At 46.7% G+C, this 11,076-nt stretch overlaps 2 protein-coding genes across 4 annotated transcripts in view; one reads left to right on the forward strand and one right to left on the reverse strand.

Annotated features, from left to right (window-relative positions):
* The window catches only part of LOC147022438 (complex I intermediate-associated protein 30, mitochondrial-like), a 37,998-nt gene extending 29,708 nt beyond the window's left edge, over positions 1-8,290 (reverse strand). For 2 of the 3 annotated variants that reach the window (XM_085893322.1, XM_085893320.1), the window contains exons 1-2: positions 7,836-8,290; positions 6,405-6,469 (exon numbers count right to left, since the gene is read on the reverse strand). In XM_085893322.1, the coding sequence (XP_085749448.1) occupies positions 6,405-6,469; positions 7,836-8,275 (505 nt within the window). In that variant the 5' untranslated portion in view covers positions 8,276-8,290. The remainder of the gene's footprint in view (positions 1-6,404; positions 6,470-7,835) is intronic. The other variant, XM_085893321.1, reaches the window with a different exon arrangement.
* Positions 7,830-10,346, forward strand: LOC147022439 (uncharacterized). The gene is made up of 2 exons (XM_085893323.1): positions 7,830-7,937; positions 8,992-10,346. Exon 2 carries the CDS (start codon positions 9,214-9,216, stop codon positions 10,321-10,323), a length of 1,110 nt encoding a protein of 369 aa, XP_085749449.1. The 5' UTR covers positions 7,830-7,937; positions 8,992-9,213; the 3' UTR covers positions 10,324-10,346.
* The last annotated feature ends 730 nt before the right edge of the window (positions 10,347-11,076 follow it).

The raw sequence follows: 11,076 nt of genomic DNA on the forward strand, positions 1-11,076 counted from the left end.
TCGCTTGGTTTCTGAAGTGATTAAATTCATGTCAGCAGTGGTATATCGCCACGATTTGATCGCTATCGGTTTACAGACCGGCGACAAGTTAGCGAACAGCTGGGGGGACGTTACCTCTGCGGTGGTCAAAGCATTTAAAATTAGACGAGGTTTGCTTCCTCCAAAGGGTATTTCGACGCTCGTGTGCTGCTTGAGGACATTATGACCCAGAATTACGTCTGCGCATAAATCACGAAGCACCAGTACCCTTACATCCCGATGCGTGTACCCTTTTACGGCCAATTCAACATTGCAGTACCCTCATACGCGGGACTGTAGTGATGTGGCGGCCATGCATACCGTATTGTCTGTCGGGTGGATCTTCCATTTCTTGCCCTTCACTAGCGAGCTGTTGACGAAACTTTCAGAGCTACCGGTATCAATCAGAGCCTCAGCCATATGCCCGTTAATTCGTACGTTGATGATAGCCTTGGATAGATTCCCCGGTGAGGCTGCAGTTAGTTTCTTTTGCGAGTAGAGTGCCGCAGAAGTGGGTTTATTTCTCCTTAGAGTAGATTTACATACCCTGGCATAATGCCCTTTCTTGTCACAATTCATGCATGTGGCATCTCTGGCGGGGCATTTGTGGCGGAGGTGTCTTTTATACCCACAAAAGAAGCATTTACCAACCGGAGTAGTTGCTGAGGAGTTTGACGAGGTCTGGGTATCCGACTCCTCGGGTTTTTCTCCATCCCCTGTGTCAGGCTGTGTCTGTGTCTGTGTCTGTGGGGTTCCTTGAGTTTCCACCGTAGCAGCGTTCATTAGCAGCATCGGTGTCCCAAATGACTCAGATTGCTGCTGAGCCGTATCCATCGCTCGAGCCTGATCGACTACCTTTTCAAGAGTGGGTTGCGCTTTCTCGAGTAAGCGTTGCCGTATGTGGGCTGATCTAAGTCCTTGGATGAATGCCTCCCGGGTCGCTTCATTTCGGTGTTCCTCGGCGTTTACGGCCCGGAAGCTGCAGTCTTTTCCCAGCTGATTCAGAGCTTTCAGGAACTGATCGATTGTCTCCCCGGCTGCTTGCTTGCGTGTGTTGAGAAGATGTCGTATGTATACCTCGTTCTTGCGCTTCACGTAGAGCGCCTGCAGCACGTCGATTGCTGCTTCGTAGGTGTCACACTCCGAGAAGAGCCTGTACACGCTGGGCGAGACATGATTCACAAGGGCGGCCAATTTGTCAGCTCCCTCTTCGATGATGGTCAGATAGTGTGAGAAGGAACGGAACCAATGCGACCATTTCATTTCTGAGTCAGTCGCGTTTGGGTCTGCGTCGAACCTCTCCGGTTTGTAGATATTGTCCATCGTTGGTTGAGAGCCGAGAAAACCAAATGGAATAAATTGAAATGAAAACGAGAGATGAACCTTCAGAGTGTAGGCTTTATTCCATTTGATTGAAGCCGCTTCTACGGGCACACCAGGGGATACAGGCGCAGCAAGGAGTACATAAGCAGTAATGTATACACGCGCAACTAATCACCGCAAAATAAATCAGTATAAGCACGGAGTCCGATATACTCTCAATTCTCACCATTCAACGAGCACCAAGTGAACCGCCGCCGTAAACGACAATGCCCCTGGGACAATCACCCCCGACCGTGCCGAACCTCAGCTTTATCTCTTCCGTGCTCGAGCCGTGCAACATGTGATCACACGTCACGACCTTCAATTCACCACATTATGCAAAGCAGCGACGTCGTATTGAGAGATTTCACATGACGTCACATCCGGTGACGTCTCTGTGGGCAAACAAAACCAATCGATGACGCGCGTGCTGTGCGGGAGGGTTAACGATGGTGAACAAATGTGTTGTTGGATGTCCCAATTGATGGAATTGGGACAATAAATCGTATTATTCAATTCCTGCCGTGATCAGACATCAAGGAGAAGCAACTGTGCAGTTGTCCGAGAAACGGAGGTTGTTATGGCTGGTTCGATTGAACAGGAGGAACTTCGTTCCTTCGAAGCACGCACGGATATGGTCCGATCACTTGCAATCTGGAAATTCATTTAAACATCATGTTTTCATGTATTAATACGGACATGAGACTTTGAGTGTTGCAGTGTTTATCAACCATGTAGTCAAACGATGAGGTATGGGATCTACTGTCCAGTACAGTACAGTACAGTACGACTGTAGACAGCAATGCATGGGACACAACCAACCACCACATGTTGCAACCCTTCAATCAGTTGTTAGTTTTGTTCCTGGATAAAGAAGAGACAAGTAAAGCGACATTCAAAGTACACCGTCTCGTGGACCGGAATACTTTACTTTGAATGGATCTCGACTTGTTTCATCTTTATCCGGTAACATAGAAATATCCATTCATAATCGTGTGTGTCGGTCAGTCTCCTCCATAACTCCAAAACCATGAAACCTTGCAGCCTGAATCGCATGACTCATTTTTTCATGCCTTTGCCTGGGAGATAGCGTGGGTTTCACATGCTCACATCCGGTTTTATGTTGAACCTGGTGGTTAAATAGAAAATGTTGTTTAGGTACGTTTTATCTCCCTTCCCTTCCCTTCCCTTCCCTTCCCCTCCCCTCACACCGCCTTCCCTTCTCCTCCCCTCCCCCCACAGACATCTCTGGATGGTCTCCTTATGCTGTATACTGTGACGTCCACGGGACTTGAACAGTCCCGCCAACGTAGAATGAGCCAAAACGATGGAGACGGTTTATTTTTTATAACCCAAAGATGGCGGTTCTAATCGCTCTACCGCAAACGGGACGAGGAAGGTGGCACGAGTCGCTTTTCACTGAGTTGATAACGTTTATTTCTCTAACCAGAAATAACAAGACTCGGCAAGAAGAGGATCCGGGGCGATTCGACGGGATGGTGGTGTGGGTTCGGGCGTGGGGAAAACGCAGACAATTCCAATGAATATACAAATCTCAAACCCTCTAAGGTGCCAGGTACACACACACACACACACACACACACACACACACACACACACACACACACACACACACACACACACACACACACACACACACACACACACACACACACACACACACACACACACAACGTAGCTGGTCCTGGTGGTCAGGCTGGCCCGTGGTGCGGACGCAACAGTCCCTGGATTTGTGCCGGACGAGCTGGCGTTGCGCTCGTCAGGGGCAGGAGACACCGTGGTACTGTCGACCTCCTGGTGTCGGCCCAAGTCCGCTCACAGCCGCCAGGGAACCAGTTCTGGTGCCAAGTTGCGAGCAGGAGAGGGAGGCAGGTCCGCCCGCCGTTCGACCCCGTACTCAGAGCCAGCAGAACCCCAGAGCCAACCAAGGTGAGGCACGAGGCACAGGAAGGCCTCGAGACACGATGAAAACCAGGATCGAATCAGCCCAACAACACAGCACGCTCCCAGCACAACAACCTCCACCAAAACAGTTTTTCTGTCCCGATCTTCTTCCTCTTCCTTTTCGACCCCGAACAGAACCTTTTTATCCTCCCGTCCTCGTCACTTCCAATCGAGCCGTTTTATTGGCCCTGCGCCGTCGCCTTCTGCCAATCGTGATCACGGGGCGGAGCTATCCGCAGCACTGTCCTGTGACGTCACGGCAAGCCTCCAGAGAATACTAAAAGGGGTTTACGCAGACACACTTACCCTATCCCGTATCCCTATCTAATTACGTGACAATTATCATTTCCCCCTTGAAGAAATGGACATTTACTAGACAACTTATCACCACTGAATTGCGACTTATTACATCGAGATCCTGGTACACTCGAACAGCATGGCATACCTAATTAAACATCTTAATTACCCTTTGAATGCATACGCCCCCCTCAAACGTAACAATACTATTGTTCTGGCTGTGGAAATTCGCATTACACCATAAAGGGTCCTTAGATCAGTTATGATGCTAAGTTTATGTGTACATAGTTCTCCACCATTGTTTAAAGGGAATTTGTGTGATTCATCGGGCTGCGACTCTTTGAGATAGCCATTTTTCTGTTCTATCGTTATTTTGGACCGTCCGAAGACTTCAAACGAAGGCCCTGTGAAAGGCCCACAACGGCGCGCGAGTTTTTCCACCTTTTTTGCGGCGCGGGGGCTGACGGGAGAGGCCGCGAGAGCTCGCTGGCGATTGGAGGATACGGGGTGTGAGGTGGCCGTGAGGAGGAAACGCCCCTTTTCGAGGAGCTTCTCGAAAGGTCTAGAGGAGAGGCGGAGCCAAAAACGGGGTGGAGCGAAGGGGCGGAGCTCCGCGCTATATAAGGCGGACCGCGCGCGGGCTCGCTCTCTTGGCGGACGTCGTGTTTGAGCTCTCTCTCTCCTGCCTGGGACGTCGTGTTTGGACTCGTCGGGCTCTGGATCGTCGAAGTGAGCTCTGGATCGTCAAAGGCTCGTCTCTCCCTCTGGGCGCCAAGCCGTGAGGGTTGCGAGCAGTGGTCCCGGGTCGAGGTGAGCACGAGAGGAGAGTGCCGGAGAGGGCTCGCCGACCGTCACCCCTCGAGGGGGCAGGTAACCAGCACTGTCTTGCGGGCCTATTCGGTCACCCACGGTCCACGACCATAAAAGTTTACGAACCCCATCTACCCCCTTGCCTATGAGGGGTCTTTCCTTTTGTTTTGTATCACTGCTGTGGCGCCGTGTCCCTATAAGATAGACCTGTGTAAGTGACTGTACATTGCTCGTAGTCGGTGGTATTGCTTTTGCTTCTATGTGCTTGTATATTGCATGATTCCTTGCTTGTGTTTTGTGTGCAATATGTGCTTTGTAATAAATGTCCTTGTGTGGAATGTATCCCATTCGTCGTCTCTTTCCCCATTGAAAGTGCCATCTTGCATCGTGGAATAATTCGGTGGGTTTCAAACCCCCGGTAAAAAGAGAATCTGATCCGTCGAGGTCGGCGATAACACCGCTCGGTTATCACTGTAGCACGGAACGGACCGCTTAAGCGGTTCGTGTCCTCAGCCGATCTGCGGCGAGGTACAATCGCCCGGTCGACCACTCGCGCAGGTACTTAGGTAGGTCGAATTTGGCGAGCAACCCTATTCTGCGTGGGTGGGCAATTGGCACGATCGTGGTGAGGTTAAACCCCCACCCGTGACTGGCTCCTGGCGGTAGTTCCTGGAGGGTCACGACTGAATTGTCCGTTCCGGTGGACGACGCGGTCGCAATTCGAGTTACGCGGCCGATCGCACGCCGGGCGGGCCAGAATTCGTAACACTATTAACGAACCCCATTTTGTTCAATCCTGGACCCTCACCTTCTCTCAGCAAGTCCAGAACCCCCTTCCCTCACACTTACCTCCTCCCAAACCCTCTTCCCCACCCCACTTCCCCCCTTACCCCTCTTCTCTCTCTCCCCCATCCTCCTCGCTCCCACCTCACCCCCTCCCCTTTCCCAGAGTGTATAGCGATGTTTACTGAGGTGTCAAGCTCTTCCCCTCCCTCCCCTTACTAACTCCCCGTCCCCCACCCCTCACCTCTCTTTCCCCCTCCCTCCCCCCTCTTTCCCCCCCCCATCCCTTAATATTCCTGTTGGCAAAGCGAAGGGTTGTATTTGCTCACCCCAAATAAATAACTGAAACTACGTTGTCGATGGCACACCATCACATATTCCCGCGCGCACTGCTTTGTCCCATTAACGCTAGGAGAAATTTTATCTTGCAAAATGGATTGACTATTCTTTTCTATTTGATGTGCTTTATGGCCAAAGACTTACTACGTTTACTAAATCAGAAGTCATTGCAAGCATGTCAACATTTCATGAAACATTAATTTAACACTGTCCAGCAATATAGAACTGTGCATCAATTTAATCATAGGAATTAACTGTGTATAATATTAATTATAATTATTCAAAATCAATTAGATAAATACAGTAAAACCTGTGACCGTTTGTCACTCATGGGGGCCACATAAGTAAGTTCTTTATAAAATAATTTCCCATGTACAATGGTAAATACACTTAAAAAAAAAAAAAGAGCTATGACAATTTTTTTTTTAAATCGACCCCCATGACCCCAACCCCTCTGGCCCGGCCCCTAGGGGAAATATCAAAAATCCGAAAGTGTTGTGCACTTCCCCATACATATATCTACTATGTCCCAAAGTTTCAAGTTCCTATTTCAAACGGTGTAGGAGGAGTTACAGGGTAAGACAGACAGATGGATGGATGGACGGCGGAGACAATCACAATCTTCCCGCTTTTCTCGAAAGCCGATTTGAAACTTTTTGAACTTTTTGAAACTTAATTCATCGAAAAATGAATAATTAATAAATGAATCAAAAATACCCTTTATAGCCAAATCACTCGGTTACTATCGTGTCCAAATTTCAGCTTTCGAGCTCAAAAGGATGGCTGAGGTGTCACCCTGACAAACAAATGGAGTGAAAACTGAGTACCACCTTTAGGTGCGAGTCGTTGCCGGGCGCCGAAGGCCTTCGCACCCGGTGATGATGTCGTGCAGAACCTGGAGATGGAATCGGGAGGGGCGTTGTACAATACTGGAAAGGTGGTCACAGTCCTCCTCTTTCAGTTTTATGCATTCATCATCAGAAAGTAATGACATAGATATATGAGCACCACCATGGGGAAATGGGTCTTGTTGCCTTTGTCATCAGTTGTAGACCCAGTCGAGCCTGTGTCTGCACACCGTCTGGTCAAGGTCTGCACTGTTTGAGAGGAGCGTATTGGAGGCTTGATTGTGACTGATTGAGTCGTGAACTGTGTGGACCTTGATCGAGCTGCACATATTAACTGGCTGGTCTGGATCGAGATGTAGATCGAGATTAAGGCTTTAGAGGGTGAACCCAAACACAAAATGTTTTTATTTTTTCTTCTGGAAACCATTGATAATTGATCATTAATCAGGGTCTAATTTGAAGGGAAAACTAGAATGGGCACTCATGGAGCGCATACCTTCGCCGCCACTACTTTTTTTGTTCTTGGTATGAGTGTGGGGAACTGGTTTCATATGAATGGTCTTATGACGCAAACCACATATCTATAATGTCATGACCCCCCCGGACTTTCGGGGGCTACGGACTAAAGAACAATCAACTCGCGACGTTTTGGCGAGTCTTCACTCGCAAGCTCGGTGAATACAACGTTTCAACAAGAGAAGGTAATCTCGTTTGATTCTGGTTTCATGCAAATCGAATAAGAATTGACTGAGTTATGCCGAAAACCGCATATTTTTCAAGGGCGTGACCCCCCCCCTGACATTTTACCCCAACCGGTGACATGTGTTATGACGTCATTGTGTCACAAGATTGGGCATTAAATTCTGAACATTTTGGTGCTGGGTTCATGTAAAGCGGACAGGAATTGACCGCGTTGTGACAAAAACCGCATATTTTTCAAGGTCGTGACCCCCTGACCTTTGACCCCTAACTGGTAACAAGAGTATGGGCGTCATTGTGTCATATTGCATATCACAAGATGAGGCGTTGAATTCTGAACATTTTGGCGTTAGTTGCATGCAAATTGAATGAAAATTGACCGTGTTATCGTAAAAAGACGATTTTGACCTTTTCGTGACCTTGACCTTGACCTTTGACCCGAACGATCCCAAAATCTAATCGAATGCTTCCTGGCTAATAACCAATCATCCCACCAAATTTCATGCAATTCGGTTTAATACTTTTTGAGTTATACGAATCACAAGATTACAAATAAATAAATAAATAAACACATAGATGCTAACCAAAACATAACCTTTCGCAGAATGCGAAGGTAACAAATTAGAATTATTTTTTTTGCCAATCATAAAGTGCCAAAAAAATCCCTATTGTTTTCGATTTTTTTTTGTCTGTGACGTCACACTGTGAACCCACCTTAATCCAAATGGTGGCTTGCGTGGAGAAGCAGTGTGTTTCAAGCTTGGATTCAAGGCGATGGGTGTCGTCTGCTTTGTCCCACCATCGCAAGCCGACCAGGTGTCTTGTATGTTACAGGATCGTCCCGTTTCATACTTTCCCGAAACGCCGTGTCTGTGCTGTGGTGCTGTGCCTTGTCGATGTCCTGCCCCAGTGGAGGGGGGAGTTGTGGTAGGGGGTAGGAGTGTGTAGGAGTGTTTGGGAGGTGTTGGGGGAGGTGTTGGGGGAGATGGTGGAGGGGGTGGGGTGTGTGGTGGTGGTGGATATTGTGGAAGGGGGTGGGGTTGATGGGGGATGTGGATATGGAAGTGGGAGTGGTCACCCATATACATGTTCTGGTAGTTTTGTAGATATGGTGTTACAGTTTTGAACGGCGGCTGTTTCTTCCGCTTAATCATGCGTTCAGAGTGCTCGAATTCTGACCCAGTTATATCTCAATTGTGATGGATAACCACAAGATCTAGCCATCTCCGTTTCAATGCAGTGCTCTGTAACATGTTCCGAAGACAAAAGCGAACATTTTGTAGGCCCGATCCACATTGGGGTATTTCAGACTAACGTCGTCCAATTTCTGGTAAACTTAGGGTCCTTCAGCCATCAGTGGAGTATGGAACCATCGCGGTTTGGATTCCTATCCAAGCAACAAGGACGCATCGACTCGGCATATTTGTGGAAAATTGAAAATTATTCGCTGTTTGAGTTGCATCGTACCCTGAGCCGATACAAATCTAGCGGTCGACTTCCAGGTGTGAGGTCATGGCTAAGCGTGAAGAAGAAGATGTCGCCTTTTAACCACAAAATTCCCAACTTTATAAATCACAAATCGGGGGGGAAAAGACCCATCACATCTATTTTTTAGGGTATCAAGGGATAGATTAATGTCGAGATGGTCTGAGCGTTTGGGTTCCCCTTTAAGACCCTCCTCTCGTAGTGCGGCTCACTTAATCGGTCAGAGCTGTGCTCTGCATTCGCAAGGCTGTTATTTTTTTTTTGTTTTTTTTTCTTTTAGTGATAGTTTAAAAAAATTTAAAGCACATTTTCATTCTGATCGTTTAATTGAACCTATACATCAGTTCGGTATATTTTTCTCATGTACTTCTTTTTGTTGTTGCAGGAAAGCCATCATTACTGTATGATTCAAACAATCCAGACTGGCCTCCTTCATTGTCAATGGCGGATGAGAAGACTCGTGTTGGTATTGTCGGCTATGTAAGAGGTACAGAGCGCAAGAAGAAGAAAGGGAAACTACATACTGCTGATGTCTTGATGACATTGTTTCACCCCTCCCAGATCAACAGAAGAAGAGAAACATGAAACGCCGTGTCAATTTTATTCGATGGGAACGCTCGAGGAAAGTAGTGATGACCTTACAGTTGAAGATACTGATGACAGAGAGTCACAGACGGCCAAACTAGTGTCTGATGAGTTAAACAGATGGACTTGTGAGAACCAGGACCTCAGACGTCCGATATATGAAAGTGAAATTTCATCAGGATTTTTTGAGGGTAATGATGAGAAGGTGAAGTTCTACACAGGCTTGTCTTCCTATGTGCTCTTGATGACTGTTTTAGGTTTTCTTGAGGATTATATTCGTGATTACGGCACGTCAGGCTTGACCAAATTCCAGAAACTCCAGAAATTCCAGAAACTTCCAGAAACCAAATTCCAGAAACTTGCAAAAGTCTGGTTCCAAATTTTCGTACTTGTGCTCATGAAATTGAGACTCAATATGCCGGTCCAGCATTTGGCATACACGTTTAAAGTGTCGAAGGCAACCGTGTCACAAACTTTTCTTACAGTTATTCATGTTATGTACATGCGCCTGAAGGACTTGGTATTATGGCCGGACAGGAAAGTACTTCGTAAAACGATGCCAATGGAGTTTCGGAAACATTTTGGATTGAAAGTGGCGGTCATCATCGATTGCTTCGAAATTTCTATTGAACGACCATCAAGTGTTCTTGCCAGAGCAGGCACTTCATCCGACAAGCACCGTAACACGGTCAAGTTTCTCATTGGAATTGCACCCCAGGGTGTGATATCATTTTTGTCGGATGCGTGCGATGGTCGAGCTAGCGACAAATTTATTACAGACCACAGTGGATTGTTGGATAAACTTCTGCCTGGTGATCTCGTGTTAGCAGACCGTGGTTTTGATGTTCAGGGAAGTGTAGGCTTGATGTGCGCAGGGGTGAAAACTCCTGCATTTACCAAGGGGAAGACACAGTTATCTCCATTGGACGTAGAGTCCACGAAAAAGATTGCTCGTGTCAGAATACATGTGAAAAGAGTGATCGGACATGCTAGGAATAAATACGCTGTTCTTCAAGGAACTTTGTCAGCGGGTTATTTAACGAGTGAAGGTGTCTCTCCTGTAGTAGACAAAATAGTGACAGTCTGTAGTGCTCTGACTAATTTGTGCGAGTCCATTGTTCCTTTCGATTAAATGATTTTTTTTAATGGTTTTCATTGAACTGGTCACCTGTGAAGTTAATCAGATGGTACTCGTAGAATACATTCCCCACACAGTCTTGAGAAGGACTTGGTGTGAGCCAACTCTTTTTTTTTTTTTAAGGTTTTAAATTTTTTTTCGATATATTTTCTTTGATCCAATATGGCTGCCAGACCACGTGACCGATGACATCTTTATCGAGCCATATTTCCCGTGGGTCGTTGATCAATGAGTTAAATTTTCCATTGGTCAGTTAAGCAGTTTCTCCTCGGATAGTTTACAAAGATTTTCAAAGATTTTTCCCTTTGATACAATATGGCTGCCAGACCATGTGACCCATGCTGGTCATTTTTTTATGAAAATTGAGGATTTTAGAAATTTGGCAAATGTTGACCTCAAAAGAGTGACTGCTTCATCACAAGTTCATGCAACATGTGGTAAAGTTTCAATTTCCTCCACTGATTCGATGTACGCTCAACAAAATGCAGACACGTACGCTATCGATCACTTTACCCTTTTTAGCAGCGTCTCGTGTCACGAACGCTGCTCATAGAGAGCTCGGCGTTGTTGTTGTTGTTGTTGTTGTTGTTGTTGTTGTTGTTGTTGTTGTTGTTGTTCTTGTTGTTGTTGTTGTTGTTGTTGTTGTTGTTGTTGTTGTTGTTGTTGTTGTTCTTGTTGTTGTTCTTGTTCTTGTTGTTCTTGTTCTTGTTCTTGTTCTTGTTCTTGTTCTTGTTCTTGTTCAGACAA

This window comes from Eptatretus burgeri, chromosome 8, assembly GCF_056783735.1.
Source record: "Eptatretus burgeri isolate ZD-2024b chromosome 8, Ebu_testis_v1, whole genome shotgun sequence".
Classification (NCBI taxonomy): domain Eukaryota; kingdom Metazoa; phylum Chordata; class Myxini; order Myxiniformes; family Myxinidae; genus Eptatretus; species Eptatretus burgeri.